The following is a 19170-nucleotide window of genomic DNA, read 5'->3' on the forward strand; positions in this document are numbered from 1 at the left end:
GAAGTCGCTCAGTCGTGTCTGACTCTTTGCGTCCCCGTGAACTGTAGCCTACCAGGCTCCTCCATCCACAGGATTTTCCAGGCAAGGGTACTGGAGTGGGTTGTCATTTCCTTCTCCAGGGGATCTTCCAGACCCAGGGATTGAACCCAGGTCTCCCACATTGTAGGCAGACACTTTACCATCTGAGCCACCAGGGAAGTCATATAAATAAAGTAGGTGCTATTTTTATTCCACTGTTATGAGGAAACAGAAGCTGTTTTAATACAGTTCAGCAAAAAAAAAAAAGATCCCCAGAATATTGTTAGGGGTGAGGTTACCAATGGAAATATTCCTTTAAATTTTATTTGTACTGAAAGATTTTTTTTTTTCCAATATCCAGCAAGTGGCAGCACCAAGTAATTTTATATTAGATCATTTAATAGAAACAACACACTCTGCATGTATCAAGAGTTCTGTCTACTCCATGCCTTGATGATTTCTTCAGCAGCATCCAGTGTACTGTCTTTCTGTAAATTAATGAAATAGTCATCATTACAAATCAAAATAAATTCAAGATGAAGTAAAAATATAAATACAAAAAGTATACCAAAGTCAGTCCATTTGTAAGAGTCACGTGGTGGTTTGGGAACTGAGTGATCCTCAACCCCTGATAACTTGAGCCAGGCTTTAGCTGGTCCTTGGCCTCTGCAGCTAAGACAAAGTCCAGGAACATGGCATGGGGTGGGGGATACCTTGAGTGGTGTCACTGGAAGCTCTACCCCATTTTAAACCACTTAACCTCAGCAGGAACACAGAAACTGGGAAATGGTATCTACAGCATCATCCTTTGCCTTGGTGGCCAAATATACAAGTCACAAGCTCTTTAAGGAGCCTAGCAGCAAATCAAACAGGCTGAATATTTATAATGCTATTATCCCATTGCTGTCAGGCTAGAAAAGTGAATGAGCCTCACAAGAATTCAATGTTAGGGGAGCTATAATGATTGTCAACAGCAATCATTACATTATACTGTTTTGTGATGCTGGCTGCCAGTTCAGAGCACTTTATTACTACTATCCTGACACCAAAAGAACTCTTTAAATTAACTAATATGCGGCCAAGGAACATTACCAAGAAAATGATGAACAATCTGTATATACAGCTCAGTCTGGAAACAGCTTAACCTAATCCCAGCCAAAACCATGTCTGTCAGTGTGGATGTGTTCACTGCCAAAGACTCAGACTTATAAATGACACTGATGCAGGAGAGCCTGAAGGATGCAGGAGAGCCTGAAGGATGTACTGACGAGAGCCATATTTACTGTTTAGTTCGTTTGGGTAGGAAGAGCGCAAAATCACAGACTTCTTTCAAAGAGCCTTGTAGACAACAAAAGGAAACCCCTCCCTTAGCTCCCAACAAAGAGGATACTAGGCACAGTGAGACTACAATAATAAATTAATATACAATTACAGAAAAAAGTCAAAGAATACAGAAGAGTTTACACTGAAAAATAATCATCTGTTTCTTCCCTTCTCATGCCTTCCTACTACTCCCACCATCCTCTAAATCAACTTCTTATGGCAATTTTGATTTTAGTTCTAGTGATTACCATCAAAATCTAAATAATGTATGCTCCTAGATTTTTAATTTATCAGCTTCAGACAATGTTTACCATTCTCTGCTCTGAATGAGGAAAAATTGGTTCTTTTGCCACTATTCTGCTCCCTCCTATGGAAGTCTCAGTTATAAGCTCCTAACGCCACAGTTAGAGGGCCAACTGTAAAGATATAATTTATTTTTTGAATAGGTAATATGTACATATGGTATAAAACTAAATTGATGGACAAACTTCCTCTTGCTTTGTCTACTCTTTTCCTTTCTCTTCCATCTCTACAGAATGACTCACTCCAAAGCCATCAGGAGGGAAACAGATCATGTGTGGGGGTGGGAGAGCCTCAGCAGCCCGGCGCAGGATGCTACAGCCAGAGTGAAGTAAGAAGACCTTCCAACAGGGGTGGCATGAGGTGGTGGCGATGGCACTAGTGGCACTGACCTGGATCAGGGCGTCCGAATCGAGGGGTAAGTAAGCAAGGCATCTGTATGGCAGGGTGCTTGCAGGCAGCATGGAGCCTGGAGGGGATGAGGCAGGCATCTGCCAGTGCAGACGGGTATGGAGTGTTAGAGCCTGCAAGGGAAGACGAGCGCTTCTATGCAGTGGGTGACAGTGGTGGCTTTTTGTGTGGTGCTGGAGACTCAGAGGAGGGTATCTCTGCAGGAAGGTGATGGAAGCAGGTCAGCACATGGTGCTGAAGCTCAGGTGAGGTGAGGATGGTGACCATACAGGGAACAGGGGCGGAAGACTGGTAAAAATGTCAAAGCCTGAGTAGGGTGCAGGGTGTCTGTCGGGGTGGTGGGTGGAGGGGCAGTAGCACTAACGAGAGATGGCCACACGCAGAGGTACTGATTAAAGAAGTGGGTAAATGATGAACAAAGTGTTTTTACTGTCAATACTGTCAAGGAAGGTTGTGACTCACATGTACAGGGAGAAAGCCAGAATAAACTTGGAGGTGGTTTCAATGTATTTAGATAGACATAGGAATAAGTAGGATAGATACAGACATAGAAAGTATGAACATACAGTTACATGTTCCCTATCTCTGTCTTCTGGGAGGGCCTGGGAATACTGCTACCCCAATGAGCACTCGTCATGCCCAGATCTTGGTTTCTTAATACCATTCTCCAGCAAAAGGGGATTTCAGGTTGAGCTGGACAATGACAAAGTGAACCTACTGCATCTTGAAATGCCAGAAAATAAGAAAATGCTCAAAAAATGATGGGAGACGTGTCAAAGAAAACAGAGGCCAGCTTAACGGGGCTCTCAATGGCCAAATTTTGGAAAATGTGAGCATCGAAATAAGTAATAATAGTAAATTTTAACCCACTGAATAAAATAAGAATCTATGAGTCCTTACATATATGAATAGTTAAATGAATAAATTATTTGATGTGATATGGAATATTTTCATGGTTTCAAAGTACTTCACCACAAAACATTCATTATTCATCACGGAAAAAGTGAAACTTTACAGTAGAGAAGCCTGGCAGACGCCACCTCAATAAAATGATTAAACTTAACATCACCAGTTGTAGATAAAACTAAAATCATGTGCTATCTGATAGGATGCAAAACAATGAACAAAATATCACTTCTTTGGTTTCTACCAAAAGTGCACAACCTGAATCTATCCATGAGTATATGTCAAACAAATATTGAGGGACTTTCTTCAAAATAATTGGTCAACAATTTTCAAAGGTATCAACATTATGAAAATCAAGGAAATCTGAGGAAACTTCCCCGCTTGAAGAAGACATGACAACTTAATGCAATGCACGATTCTGGCTTGGACTGACTGACTGATGACTGGCTGATTGACACAACTGTCGCCTGGATTTATTTATTTATTTGCTGATAAAAAAGGACATTATTGGGACAATCAGTGAAACCTGAATTAGATCTGAGGATTAGACAGAATAATATAGCACTCTTAAGTTCATGATGTTGATGATTATACTGTAGAAGAATGTTGTATAATGGAGAATATATAATAAGGTATTTGGCGGTAACAGAGGCATCAACAATTAAGTTAGGAACTTGCTCTACAACTGTTTGGAAAAACAGGTTTCAAAACTTATTTACCGAGACTATTTAAGCATATATTTCTTTCGGTAATCCAGCCTCCCACCCATCTCTCTCAGCCATTCAGTTTTCCTCCCCAGAAGCAACACTGGATTTTACTGTGTATCCTTCCAGAGAGACAGTTGAGGCATTTAAAAGCTTCCTCTCTTTTCCTTTTTATGTAAATGATATCATTCCTCACAAACTAGTCTGCTCCTTGCTTTTCACTTGTTCTTTAGCACTCCACAGAGCTGCTTCACTTAAATAATTTATTTAAGCAGTCTGCACTGGTGAGTATTGTGGTTGTCTATATAACTCTTTGATATCACAAACAATGCTTCACTGAAAATCCTTGAATACAGATCTTCAATATGCAAGTAAATCCACAGGGAAAAATCGTACAAGCAGGAACTGGTGGGCCAAAGACATGTGCATCTACGTTTAGATAATTTTCAAACTAACCGCTGTAGAGATTTTACAAATTACACTTGTACTCTCAATCAATGCATGAGAGTATCTTAAGAAACTTTCTAGTTGTTTTGGTTATTTCCAATCTAACAGATAATATAAAATTTCATGGCAGTTTTATTTTTCATTTCTCTTACTATTGAGATGTATCTTTTTATATATTTGACAGCTACTGTTATTAATATATATTAATATTAACAGTAATAACAATACTGTTATTATTTTACTAATAACCACCGTAAAGTGCTGCCTTTGGTTTGTTTTGTCCTAAAATTTGACCTGGTTTCTCTCAGCTTCCACTTTCTCAGCATGTTTTGTCATCCTTTTATTTTTTGCTTTTCCAAGCAGTTGGGTTAGGTGTGTCAGCTTTCCCTAGGGGCTTGATGTTGCTCCACTGTCTTCCAATAGTGAATGCTGATGCAAAGGAGGTGAGTCTACACTGATCTTCCTCCTCTCCTGTCTCCATGGAGGCCTCAATCACCTTGTGTAGGTACCAAAGGATAATTTATAAAGACCAATATAATACACAAGGTACATCTCAGCATTTTTCTGTGACATTCTGTGACATTCCTGAGGCAAGCCATTTCCTTCCTTGTTTGAAATGGAAAGGATTCTCAAAGCTATAAAATTCTTTCCCAATTCTATTTGCCCTGCCCCCCTCACCCCTACCCCCAACTCCTCCAGGAACTCTAGGTGTATCATTTGTCTTCCACATTTATACTTTTTCTAACATTTAAAAACTCTTTGTTCCTGGGAATTCCCTGGCAGCCCAGTCCTTAGGACTCCATGCTTTCACTGCTGAGGGCCCAAGTTCAATTCCTGGTCAGGGAACTAAGATCCTACAAGCTGTACGGTATAGCCAAAAAAACAAAAAATAGAAAGAAATTCTTTGTTCCCTTCACTTCTTTTCACCCACTTTTCTCAATCTTCAGTGTGCTTACAGAAGAATTTAGTGTTCTCTATGCTGCATCCAATGTCACTACAGTTACCAATTTTTTTTCCCCTTCAATTTCTTATCTGATCTCTGACAGCTACCATTTCATCTTCTTTCATTATCTTACTCTAGCTTCCCTGAATTTTAAAAAACTTCTGCTGTTAACTCTTGTTTTAAATGTTTTGAATTTGAAATATAACACTTTTTTCTTGCTCTGTGGCAACAGTTCTTTTTTGGTTTTTGTTGTTGCTGAATATTCTCTGATACTTATTTTTCATTGTATCTTTCTCCTTCTCCTTAATAGCATCTTTGCAGATTCATAGCTGGTTCCTTTTTATTGCTCATTTTTGGGTGAATTCTTTTTGTGAGCTCCCACAGTCAGCACAATTACGGTTCCTATTGTTCTGGGTAATGACTAAGCTACTTGCTGGCTCTATGATTTGTACATGTATTTGTAGATCTGTATAAAGGAGGAGACAGGAAAGAACTAGAAGGGAGTAGAAATTATCTTTGGCTCACAGTAAAGTTAAACATGATTGATGGAGTGAGGTCAGTGAAGGGGAACTCTTTTAGACTTTATTTCTTTTTAACTAATTTAACTGTTTCCCTCCAATTTAATGTGTCCACCTTGCCTCAACACAGCTTTAGCAAAAATGAGAGGAAAGAGTAAATCTATAGCCCTTTCCACTTTGTTCGCATAGGTACTAGATGACGTGACCGTATGTTTCTACTCCGCCTTGTCCGTGCTGCCAAATGGGTCTGGAGAAGTTTCCGCTCACAGTGCACTCACTGTTCCTACTGTTCTGGATAATGAGTAGGCTACCTATTGGCTCTGCCTATTAGGCTGTAGAAGCAGAAGCCTTTCTCCATGTCTTCCCTCTACCATTTCCTTCACTATAGTTGGCAACTCTTCCTCATTTCCTGGGGGATTTGGAATTTGTTTTCCATTTTCCTAGCTGTTCTTTTTAAAAAATAATTTCCAAGAAGAGAATGGGAGAAGGCCTTCTGACCATTTCTAAAACTGGAAGTCTTATGCTACTTTTTTATTCTATTAGTTCTGCTTATAACTTCAAATAATATATATTTATTCCTCTATAAATCTACTATAAGATGCAAGTATTAATGGCCTTACCCTTTCTTTTACATTTCAGATAATTAAATGTTGACATTGTTAGATTGTTAAAATTTATATTCTGTTCTAAATAAGTCTCCCATAGTTTGTCTATATGGTGTCTCTAAAAGTTGAAAACAGTGTTTACATCATTCTGACCAGACTTATAGATGAGTGTGTTGGTATAGAGAGTGCCTTAATTTTGATAAGACTGTTTTTAGTAGTGATAACATCTTAAAAATAGCAACAATACATTCAGATTATTTTTTTAGCACAGATCTGATGGTGCTGAATTCTCTTAGCTTTCATTTATCAGGGATGTATATTTTGTTTTCAGTGTAAAAGGATATCTTTCTGAATATAGAATTCTGGCTGACATATTTTTTATGTCAACACTTTAAAGGTGCCACTTCATTGTAATCTGGTCTCTACTGTTTCTGATAAGAAATTAGTCAACATTGGTATCTTTGCTCCCATGCATGTGAAGTGTAGTTTTTCTCTGGCTGCTTTCAAGATCTTATCATTATCTATAGCTTTCAGCAGTTTAATTATGATGTGTCAAGTTGTGAATTTATTTGTATCCTGTGTGGTTCACTGAATTTTTAGATCTCTAAACTGCTATTCACCAAATATAGGAAATTTAGTCCTTTTATAAAATATTTTTTATGCCACATTCTCTTTTTTTTTTAATAGTCCAGTTACATGTATATTATTACTTGACATTAACCCTGAGGCTCTGTTTATTTTTCAAAAATAATTTTTCCCTCTTTTTTTCAGACTGGATGATTTCTATGGATCTGTATTAAGGTGGACACTTTTTTTCCCCTCACATCCTCAATCTTCTGTATGTTAAGACTATATATTTTTCATACCAAGCATTACATTTTAAAATTCTTTAAGTTCCATTTGGTTCTCTTTTTAATTGCTTTAATCTAGTTGCCCATTATGACTATATTTTCCTGAACACATTTATAATATCTGCTTTAAAGTCCTTCCCTTAAGATCTGTTTCTATTGACTGTATAGAAGTCACATTTTTTTCTTTTTCATTAAAGGTTGTATTTTCTTGTGTCTTCAAATGTGTCTGGATATTTTAATGTTACAGGTAAGGAGTCTAATTATGTTGTAATCCAATAAACTCAGCTTCAAAAAGTACTGAGTTTTGTTTTGATTATTTTATGGTAGCAAGCCAAAACTTAAAAACTGCATATGAGCACATCATGCCTAGCAAGAGAAAAATAACGGTGCTTTATAAACCAGAAGGAAGGACATTATAAATGTGTAGAACAGGGAACTTACTTTAATGAAGCAAAATCGCACAAATTTCTCAAACTGTGATTTGGTTTCTGCATTACAGAATGCTGAAACTGGGATGGCTGACAGTTTCTGAAAACAAAAAGAAAAATATGAAAACTACTTATACTTTAAATATTAATTTTTAGAGCACAAAAATTAAAAACAAATAAATACTTCCAAATATCCACAATAATTGGCAAAAGAAATATATTTTTAAAATCCTCCAGAGAATTCTCTGGTGAACCAATGGTTAGGATTCTCTGCTTTCACTACCTAGGGCCTAGGTTCAATCCTTGGTCACAGAACTAAGAGCCTGTAAATTGCATAGTGTGGCCAAAAAATAAAAATAAATAAATAAAATCTTCCAAATAACTGTGAGTAGAATATCAGGGAATAAAACTACAGCTCATATTTTTCAAAGCATGTCAACAGGCTTCCTTCATAAATTGACTATAATATACAGCACAATATTGCAAAAGCCAGTAAACATTACCTTATTTTTAATCATCCATTTCACGAATTTATAGTCATAAGGTTCCTTGCTGTCCTTCATATCGAAGAGGTCTACATCTAAAACAATAATAAAAATTGGACGGGCTATGTATTATATCTGAGGCAAAGTGTATTTTATTTGTCTACTAGGATTCAAAATTTCCTCATGCTGGATTCATACTGCATGGTATAGTGGAAAGTAAGGAATTCCCAGAGAAGCTTTACAGATATGATGCTCTAAGGCACTACTCACATATACATCTGGTTGATCATGTTTGTGTATACACCTTTTAGCACTGGAAGACAGTAGGAAGAGGCAGGACAAAGAGGAGTTTTACCTTTCTATTTAGAAATAATACATGCCTCTATGATCATTATTAAGGAAATAACCTCAATTTTCAAGGTATTCATCTGTAAGAATTTTATTTCCAAATAGTAATTCATTATTAGATTGTGAGCGCCACAGGGATATTGCAATTTATCACTATCCCCATCTCCTAGGTCAGTATCTAGACTGTAAGTACTGAAAAGCATGTTTGTGGAATGAGTAAATTAATATAATTCACTATTTATGAAGGGAAAATGTCTACATAGTTCTCCCAAGTTATGTATTTATTGTTTCCCTCTTCCAAATATTTTGCTTAATTTCTTAAAAATTTGGTGAAAAACTTCAAATACACATTCCTATATTTATCTCTTGTTCTAATCTTGCTTTAAGGTCTGGACAAGATATTTCTCTGGCATTGGGATTCAGCAACCTACATTTCATATTGTTTCAATTGTACTGACTTGTACTCAAGATCTTTTTGAATGTCCCAAAGCAACAAACACTGATGGTCACTGTAATCAATTATTTTATCCTTTATTGTGGCTACCCTTGTAGCTCAATTCATAAAGAATGTGACTGCAATGCAGGAGATCCAGGTTTGATCCCTAGGTAGGGAAGATCCTCTGGAGAAAGGACTGACAACTCACTCCAGTATTCATTCTTGCCTGGAGAATCCCCTGGACAGAGGAGCCTGGTGGGCTACAGTCCATGGGGTCACAAAGAGTCAGATACAACTAAGCAACTAACACAGACATACTTTATTGCTCAAAATAAGTCAAGGCAGTTATCTGCTTTTATTCACTAAATAATACTGGGTTTCTTCAAATTAATAGTGTAAAAACCTTGACACTAAAGAAAGTTTCACTTTTATTTTTTAAAATGACTTAATATGGCTTTCCTTATTGATTTTATTTCAATTTTCTCCTTTGACTTAAAAATGTAAAATCTCCGTATAATAATGCTAATAATATTATACCATTTATTACTATCTGTTAATCATGTTACATGATTCTCTCATTCATTTGTCCTATAATTTTGTGAGATACAACAATTCTCATTTTACAGATGAAGTTAAATTATTACTTTAAGTCATATGTATGTATGTGTGTTTAATTCAGATTTGACTCCAAAGAAATGACAACTTAAAACAGTGTCTAATTGCAAATTATGTGAAAACTCCAAGTGACAATTACATAAGAGTAGCATACTCAAAGTTAACCTGGAGAGTAGTGATTACAACAGTAGAAGTAAAAACAGGAGGGTACTGACAAACTGTAATTAACACTGTCTAAGAGTCGGACACGACGAGCAGTTTCACTTTCACTTTTCACTCTCCTGCACTGGAGAAGGAAATGGCAACCCACTCGTGTTCTTGCCTGGAGAACCCCAGGGATGGGGGAGCCTAGTGGGCTGCCGTCTATGGGGTCACACAGAGTCGGACATAACTGAAGCGACTTAGCGGTAGCAGCAGCAGCATACTATTCATTTATTCTTTTTTTAATTTATTGAGGCATAGATAGTGAGGGACAGGGAGGCCTGATGTGCTGTAGTCCACTGGGTAGCAAAGAGTTGGACACAATCTAGCGACTGAACAGCAACAACAAATAGTTGATTTACAATGCTGTGCTAGTTTCTGCAGTATAGCAAAGTGAATCAGTTATACACATACATATATCCACTCTTCTTTAGACTCTTTTCCCACACAGGTCATTACAGTGTACTGAGAAGAGTTCCCTGTGCTACACAGTAGGTCATCATTAGTTACCTATTTTATGGGACAGAGGAGCCTAGTGGGCTGCCATCTATGGGGTTGCAGAGTCGGACACGACTGAAATGACTTAGCAGCAGCAGCAGCAGTGTGTATATGTCCAGTTCTTCCATTTATCCCCCTCACCCAGCCTTCCCCCTTGGTAACCATAAGTTTCACTCAGTATGGTAACCACTTATTTATTCTTGTAACACTTAGAAAAGAAATTTATTGCCATGGTACTGAAAGAAAAGGAAGGGAATAAATACAATTTTAAATATTTTATAGTTAGGAGAAAGTTGTAATCTATTTCTTTTCAATGCTTCAGTTAGAGATGTTCAAACAAACTAAAGAAAATATTTGTTTACTGGAGGTAGGAGTTTGAACCTATGAAAACAAAAATCGGTTGTTGTATTTCCACTATCTCCTCCCTAATTTCACACCTTATCTTACTATCTTCCTATTTGTAATCTTGTCTTCTGATTAAATGTTTCCCTTTTTAGTTCTAGGATGATGCTCACTGGTCAGGGAAGTTGCTAAGTATGCTGCTAAGTTGCTAAGTCACTTCAGTGGTGTCCGACTCTGTGCGACCCCATAGACAGCAGCCCACCAGGCTCCCCCATCCCTGGGATTCTCCAGGCAAGAACACTGGAGTGGGTTGCCATTTCCTTCTCCAATACTAAGTACAGCAGAAAATATATAAGTTTACCGGTTAGTACATGCATCTCTGCATTCAGAGTCTACCTCTGCTACTTATTAATTGATTAACTTCAGTAAATTCCTTGACTTTTAATGACATCTTTCTCAACTATCAATGGGGATATAACAGCACTAATCTTATGGGCTTTGGTGAGATTTTGATGTTTGTAAAGCAAACTACTGTATCATAAATGCACACAAAAAAAATTAACCAGTTAGTCACTGCTATGAGCTACAAAGAGAATGACTATGTCCATGAATTTTATGGTTCATTTTTATCTTTAAGCTACCATCAAATGAGAGTTTTGTTTCTTGTTTCTGTCTTTTGAAAAAGGTGGGACCAACCTCCAGTATATGAAAGAATTTCTATATTCAAAATAATTAGATGGAAGAGAAAAATAAACTTGTCTTCATATGTAGAAGGGTCTTATAGACATTAACATTCTTTCTCACACAGGTGAAGGACCATAAAGAACACACATCTTATTCCCCATCATCATAAAAGTTGTTTTCTAGCCCCAATCCTTTATTTTCCTATTACAACCATTCTAGTTCAAGATCTAGGACCTAAACCAACACTGCAGGCAGGCTGGGATCAACTGAGGATAAAATGGGAAACTATGTAAGAGCTTAATGCAAACAAAAGTTGCATTACTGTCTTTTTGATGTTTAATGTCAAAATGTGATAAATTTCTTTTAGAATTTACTATCTGGAAAAGTTTGGCTCCAGGAAAGACTTACTCTTATCTAAAAAGCTGTTAAGTTTAATTTTATAAGAATCATGGAACTAATTCCATTTGTCTATTTGTCTTTGTTGCCATGAAGCTTGGAACCAAGTTAAGGCTAACTACAATACAGCTGACCCTTGAACAATACAGGTTTGAACTGCTTAAGTACACTTATACACAGATTTTTTTTCAATAGCAAACACCATGGTACATACAATCCATGGTTGGTTGTATCCACTTCTGTGGAACCTTAGATAAGGAGGGACTACATACACAGAAGGACCTCAGATATGGAGGGCCAACTATAAATTATACATGGATTTGCAACTGAACAGAGTTGCCATCTTGCAACCCCTGCATTATTCTAGGGTCAACTACATATGAACCCAGGTGACTAAAATATTTGCTTCCCCTACTCCATGTTACATTAACATATGAATATTTCTACTTACATATTATTGCATAGAAGACTTTAACTATGAATTAGCTCAAAGTTTTATTGGAAGCAGATAAAAGTAAAATAATGTTCTTCTAAATAGATGAAAACTGTGCTATTTCTTTTTATCGTTTCATGAAATGAGCTGCACATTTAAGCCCAATACAGAAAAAGTGATTTCTAAACCTTAGAATATGGAACATCATAAGGGTTTTTATATAAGAAGAGATCTTAGGAGCCTGACAAATATAGCGCTCTGGCAACAGCAGAGCCAAGAACCCCTGGTCACTCTGCTTTTCTTACAACAAATGAGTAAATAATAATCACTGCTTTGTTATAAAGTTGAAAGTTTCTAGCTTCATAAAATTTAGTATATATAAAAGAATTTTTAAGCTCACTGGCATATCACTTCACTGTATAAAACCTTAAAACATTTAAAACTATGCACAATTGCTGTAATTTCTGTCAAAATAAATTATGCTCTTAAATTTACTGTGATTAACACCACAGTTTGGGGAAGAAATATGTTATACATAAAATATTATTATGCTTCTAACTTTAGATTTGTACAGCATGTCAGAATTCCATGTCGTAGCTTCAGGTAATATAAAGGTCATCGTTTTTTTGGAGACAAAACTATTTGGAATCTAGCTGTATGACTTCAGGCAAGTTATTCTCTAAGTCTCCACATCTTAAAAAACAGAGATAACAATGCTTTTTTAAAAAAGAGTATTTGAAGTATCAGCATGCAGCAGACCCTCAATAAATATTACTTTCCTCCTTGACTTCATTTCTGTATACTCTAAAGTGACAAGTATTCTCCAATAGCATCAATATTTTAGAAATATTTTTCTTGAGTAAAAAGGAAACTAAAAAATTTTACTGAGAGGAACACAAGGGACATATATTTTTTCATGTATCTGTTTTAAATTACATACCAGAACAATGTAACAGCAAATTCTATGTTTATTAGAATACCTAGAACAAATAACTCCATAATAGTCATATTCAAGGTCAATGGCCTAATCATCAAGATGATTGCAGAAGAACACTGACACAGTGGAAATCCATTTTCCCATAAATGAAAGGCTGATATTGGCTTTGGTACCAATCTTTTCTTCATAAATTTGATATAATTCCCCACCTAGGTTTCTGTATATTTGAAAAATAAAAACCTTTACAAACCTAGCAAAGACACGTCAGCAATGATGAAGTATCCCCCATCAGGAACTATGGGTTTTAGGCCAACGCTTTCAAGTAAATGTACCATCCGATCTCTTTTTACTTCTAACTCTTTTGGCAAAGAATTGAAGTAACATTCTGGGTCATCCATGCGCTTGATGTCAATCCAGAAAGCTTGAGCCAAGGCTTCCTGTATATTAAGACCGAAAAATATGGAAAGGAAATATGGCAATGTTATGTACTGCCAAGTTTATTGGTATAATAAATAAAGACTGTCTGAGTAATATTACTGACAAGAAAGTCATTCAGGGAATTACAGTTGAACCTATGTGAGATTCTACAGATTAATGGAAGAATTAGCTACATGGAAATGATTAAATCTAATGTGAAGAACTGAGGATGAACCACAAACATTCAAATTGAAATAGAGGTACAGTTCTCCCTTAGTATTCACACAGGTGACTGGTTCCAGGGCCCCTACAAATACCAAAATCCAAGGATGTTCAAGTCTTTTATATGAAATGCATCCATGGGCTCTGCATCTGTGAATTCAACCAACCCCGAATCCACAATCTTTAGTTGAATCAACGGATGCAGAACCTGTGGACAGGGAGGTTATATAAAGATGTATTATACAGATATATTATATAAAGATGACTTACTTGGAAATGAAAAAGACAACGGTGTTTTCTACTAAGGTTAGCTTTAGAGTGATTTGCTAGATCTAAGCCTGAAAGACAATCAGAGCAATGATAAACTAGCCAGCGCTTCCCCATTACCTTTCAGGACAAGATAGTATAAATGAAAGCTGATTGATCTACTGTGTCACTCTTCATAAGTATATGAATCCCTGTACTAATCATTCACATTTTTTCTCCACTGCTTTTATCAACATCTGACATATTATGCTATTAAAACATTTACTTGTTTATTATCTGTGCTCCCCCAACAGGCTATAAGCTCCAAAAGGGCAGGAATTCTTGACTGCTTTATCTCTGACACTCAGTATTTGTTTAATAAGTGAATAGATTTATTTTGAGAATGAAGAGTTGAATACAATAAAATCAATGTCCAACTAGCTTTTATCACGATATCACTCTATAGTCATTTGAAAAAAAAATTTATTAGTTTTTTTCTTATTCAGTAGGTATTTTTGATAGGAAACAAAAAAGTTTATTGTAGCCAACACATGTTCCAGTTTTGGCTTTTTAATTGCTTCCCAACAAATAGTTTTCAGTATTCTGATTATTCACAGAATGATAGTACATAGATCCGTGTTTTATAGATATTAAAAAACTAGAAACAATATAAAAAACATACATTAAAAAGTCTTACAACCCATCCCAGACCCTATCTATACTAGTTTCATCTGTTCCCTTTACCCCTCAGATAGGCACTTTAACTAGTTTCATATGGTTCTTCCTAGATTCTTTAAGAAAGTATAAACAAATAGTTTTCTCCCTTTCTTATACAGAATATAACATAAATAATGATATATACTGCTCTGTATCTTGCTTTTATTTTTACAATATATCCTGGATATCTTTCCATATCAGTAAATATAGAGTTTTCTCATTCTTTTTTGTTTTTCCTTCCCCTTTCCTTTCTTTCCACTTTTAAACAGCCATCGTGATAGAGTAATGGCCCCTAAAGAAGTCCACATCTTAATGCCTGGAACCTGTAAGTATGTTATATTGCATGGTAAAATTAACATTGCAAATGTGATTTAAGTTAAAGACCTTGGAGATGGAGAGATTATCTTGGATTATCTGTGGGCCTAATGTAATCACAAGGATTCTTCTAAGAGAAAGAAGGTGGCAACAGAGTCAGCGTTATGAGGGCTATGTGTTGATAGAGGCAGAGGTGGCAGTAAAGTGACCACAGGAATGCGAGTACCCCCAGAAGCTGGAAAAGACAAGGAGCAGATTCTGCCTTGGAGCCTCCAGGGGAAATGCAGCAGGGTCGACACTTGCTTTTAGCCCTGAAAGACCCTTTGGGACTTCTGACCTCCAGAATGTAAGATAAAATACTTGTGTTGTTTTCAGCCACTAAGTGTATGCAAGTGTTAGTTGCTCAATCATGTCCAACTCTTTGGGACCCAATGGACTATGGCCTCTGTGCATGGAATTCTCCAGTCAAGAATACTGAGTGGGCTGCCATTTCCTACTCCAGGGAATTTTCCCAACCCAGGGATCGAACCCAGGTCTCCCAGACTACAGGTAGATTCTTTACCATCTGAGCCATCAGGGTGGTAATTTGGTACAGAGAACTAGGAAACTAACACAGTCATATAACATAAAAATGTTTAGATAGACCATAGTTTATTTAATCCATTATCTGTAGATGAACTATTCCCCATCTTCTGCAATGAATGACCACGTACATATAGAGCTTCCTAAATCTGCAGAGAACAACTATAAGGTAAGTGCTCAAAGGATACACTGCTTCTTCACAGAGCACACATATCTGAAATTTTGCTTGGGGCTGTCATATCCTCCAGAGAGTTTGCAGCATTTTTCAGTCCCCACCAGCAATGTATGAGTGATTTAAGTTAAAATTTTATGTGTTAAAACCAAAGCCATTCTTGATAGCAATGAATATGTGTTTGCTTCTAAATTTCCAAATTATACTGGAAGGACATGAAGGAACTGAGCCTACTGAGGTACACAACATAAAAATAACACCTCTGCCCAAAGCCCATGCAGCATCCCTAAATTACTATAACACCTACCTGTAAAGGGGTTGCACAAGTATAAACGGTGTTTTGCTGAACTGTCTGTAAATGTTTTATCAAATGTTTAGGACCAATGGACCAGCCAAGCTGCAAAAGGAAAATATTTAAAAATGAATCTAATTGTACGTACCAGATCTGATAGAGTAGCTAAGCTTAATGCAATTATTAAATATATGCATTTCTAAAATGTTCACACTATGAAAGCTGTGTAGTCTTAGTAGTTAGAAATATTTCAACCTTGATCTTTTTGTGGAATAGTTTCCAACTGAAGTCACTAAATTCTGCCTTCAGAAGGCAAACAGTGCTTGCAATCACTATTATCTACCCTTCTCTTTGAATTTTCTCTTTTTGATATTCTGAAAGTCTAATATCTGGTAACAAAGCTTGTTTGAATCAGATATAGATAAAAGTAACTTTCAATGAGGGGCTTAAGGGACTCTTCTACAATATCGTTCTCCAGGCTCGTTTTTGATACTCCCTACTTCTTAGCCAAGTTCAGGAGAAGTGAAACTGGAAGACAATCAAGTTTCAATTGGATCAATTGTAATTGTATTACATAGTACAGTGGTTAAGTGCATGGATTCTAAACCTAGATTTCCTGCCCTGGCTGGAATTCGAATTTATTAGCAATGAAACCTTAGGCAAGTTACTTAGATTCTCTGTACTTTAGTTTTATTGTCTGTAAAATGGGAATAATAAATTATGCCCACCTCATAACGTGGTTATGAGAATGAAAGCAATTAGTATGTGTAAATCTCTAGAATCTGGCACATAGTAAGCGTCAAAATATTCAGTTCAGTTCAGTTCAGTCACTCAGTCGTGTCCTACTCTTTGCGACCCCATGAACCAAAGCACACCAGGCCTCCCTGTCCATTACCAACACCCGGAGTTTACTCAACCTCATGTGCATTGAGTTGGTGATGCCATCCAACCATCTCATCCTCTGTCGTTCACTTTTCCTCCTGCCCTCAATCCTTCCCAGCACCAGGGCCTTTTCGAATGAGTCAGCTCTTTGCATCAGGTGGCCAAAGTATTGGAGTTTCAGCTTCAGCATCAGTCTTTCCAATGAACATCCAGCACTGATCTGCTTTAGGATGGACTGGTTGGATCTCTTGCAGTCCAAGGGACTCTCAAGAGTCTTCTCCAACACCACAGTTCAAAAGCATCAATTCTTCGGTGCTCAGCTTTCTTTATAGTTCAACTCTCACATCCATACATGTCTACTGGAAAAACCATAGCCTTGACTAGACAGACCTTTGTTGGTAAAGTGATGTCTCTGCTTTTTAATATGCTATCTAGGTTGGTCATAAATTTCCTTCCAAGGAGTAAGCGTCTTTTAATTTCATAGCTGCAATCACAATCTGCAGTGATTTTGGAGTCCAGAAAAATAAAGTCTGTCACTGTTTCCACTGTTTCCCGATCTATTTCCCATGAAGTGATGGGACCAGATGCCATGATCTTTGTTTTCTGAATGTTGATCTTTAAGCCAACTTTTTCACTCTCCTTTTTCACTTTCAAGAAGCTCTTTAGTTCTTCTTCACTTTCTGCCATAGGGGTGGTCTTATCTGCATATCTGAGGTTATTGATATTTCTCCCAGAAAGCTTGATTCCAGCTTGTGCTTCATCCAGCCCAGCGTTTCTCATAATGTACTCTGCATATAAGTTAAATAAGCAGGGTGACAATATACAGCCTTGACGTACTCCTTTTCCTATTTGGAACCAGTCTGTTGTTCCATGTCCAGTTCTAACTGTTGCTTCCTCACCTGCATACAGGTTTCTCAAGAGGCAGGTCAGGTAGTCTGGTATTCCCATCTCTTTCAGAATTTTCCACAGTTTATTGTCATCCACACAGTCAAAGGCTTTGGCATAGTCAATAAAGCAGAAATAGATGTTTTTCTAGAACTCTCTTGCTTTTTCAATGATCCAGTGGATGTTGGCAATTTGATCTCTGGTTCCTCTGCCATTTCTAAAATCAGCTTGAATATCTGGAAATTCAGGGTTCACGTATTGCTGAAGTCTGGCTTGGAGAATTTTGAGCATTACTTTACTAGCGTGTGAGATGAGTGCAACTGTATGGTAGTTTGAGCATTCTTTGGCATTGCCTTTCTTTGGGATTAGAATGAAAACTGACCTTTACCAGTCCTGTGGCCACTGCTAAGTTTTCCAAATTTGCTGACATATTGAGTGCAGCACTTTCACAGAACATCTTTCAGGATTTGAAATAGATCAACTGGGATTCCTGCCTCTTGGCGAAAACTGATCTGCTTCATGGACAGAGGAGCCTGGTGGGCTACAGTCCATAGGGTTGCAAAGAGTCGGACACGACTGAGCGACTTCACTTTGAGCATTCTTTGGCATTGCCTTTCTTTGGGATTAGAATGAAAACTGACCTTTACCAATCCTATGGCTATTGCTGAGTTTTCCAAATTTGCTGACATACTGAGTGCAGCACTTTCAAAGCATCATCTTTCAGGATTTGAAATAGCTCAACTGGGATTCCTGTCTCTTGTGAAAACTGACCTGCCTCTTGTGAAACCTGTATGCAGGTCAGGAAGCAACAGTTAGAACTGGACATGGAACAACAGACTGGTTCCAAATAGGAAAAGGAGTACATCAAGGCTGTATATTGTCATCCTGCTTATTTAACTTATATGCAGAGTATATCATGAGAAACGCTGCGCTGGAAGAAGCATGAGGTGGAATCAAGATTTCCGGGAGAAATATCAATAATCTCAGATATGCAGATGACACCACCCCTATGGCAGAAAGTGAAGAAGAACTAAAGAGCCTCTTGATGAAAGTGAAAGAGGAGAGTGAAAAAGTTGGCTTAAAGCTCAACATTCAAAAAACTAAGATCACGGCATCTGGTTCCATCATTTCATGGGAAATAGATCGGGAAACAGTGGAAACAGTGGCTGACTTTATTTTTGGGACTCCAAAATCACTGCACATGTTGATTGTAGTCATGAAATTAAAAGACGCTTACTCCTTGGAAGCAAAGTTATGACCAACCTAGACAACATATTTAAAAGTAGACACATTACTTTGTCAACAAGGGTCCATCTAGTCAAGGCTATGATTTTTCCAGTGGTCATGTCTATATGTGAGAGTTGGACTATAAAGAAAGCTGAGTGCAGAAGAACTGATGTTTTTGAACTGTGGTGATGGAGAAGACTCTTGAGAGTCCCTTGGACTGCAAGGAATCCAGCCAGCCCATCCTAAAGCAGATCAGTGCTGGGTGTTCACTGGAAGGACTGATGTTGAAGCTGAAACTCCAATACTTCGGCCACCTGATGAGAAGAGTTGAGTCATTTTAAAAGACCCTGATGCTGGGAAAGATTGAGGGCAGGAGGAGAAGGG

At 37.3% G+C, this 19170-nt stretch overlaps 1 protein-coding gene across 4 annotated transcripts in view; it reads right to left on the reverse strand.

Moving 5' to 3' along the window:
• KYAT3 (kynurenine aminotransferase 3) overlaps positions 203-19170 on the reverse strand; it is a 66525-nt gene continuing 47557 nt past the window's right edge. For 3 of the 4 annotated variants that reach the window (XM_005678139.3, XM_005678141.3, XM_018045704.1), the window contains 5 exons: positions 15808-15897; positions 13080-13266; positions 7958-8034; positions 7468-7554; positions 207-506 (listed from right to left, as the gene is read on the reverse strand). In XM_005678139.3, the coding sequence (XP_005678196.2) occupies positions 444-506; positions 7468-7554; positions 7958-8034; positions 13080-13266; positions 15808-15897 (504 nt within the window). In that variant the 3' untranslated portion in view covers positions 207-443. Of the gene's footprint in view, positions 507-7467; positions 7555-7957; positions 8035-13079; positions 13267-15807; positions 15898-19170 lie in introns of all 4 variants that reach the window. The other variant, XM_005678140.3, reaches the window with a different exon arrangement.

The sequence above is a fragment of the Capra hircus genome, chromosome 3 (assembly GCF_001704415.2).
Source record: "Capra hircus breed San Clemente chromosome 3, ASM170441v1, whole genome shotgun sequence".
Lineage (NCBI taxonomy): Eukaryota > Metazoa > Chordata > Mammalia > Artiodactyla > Bovidae > Capra > Capra hircus.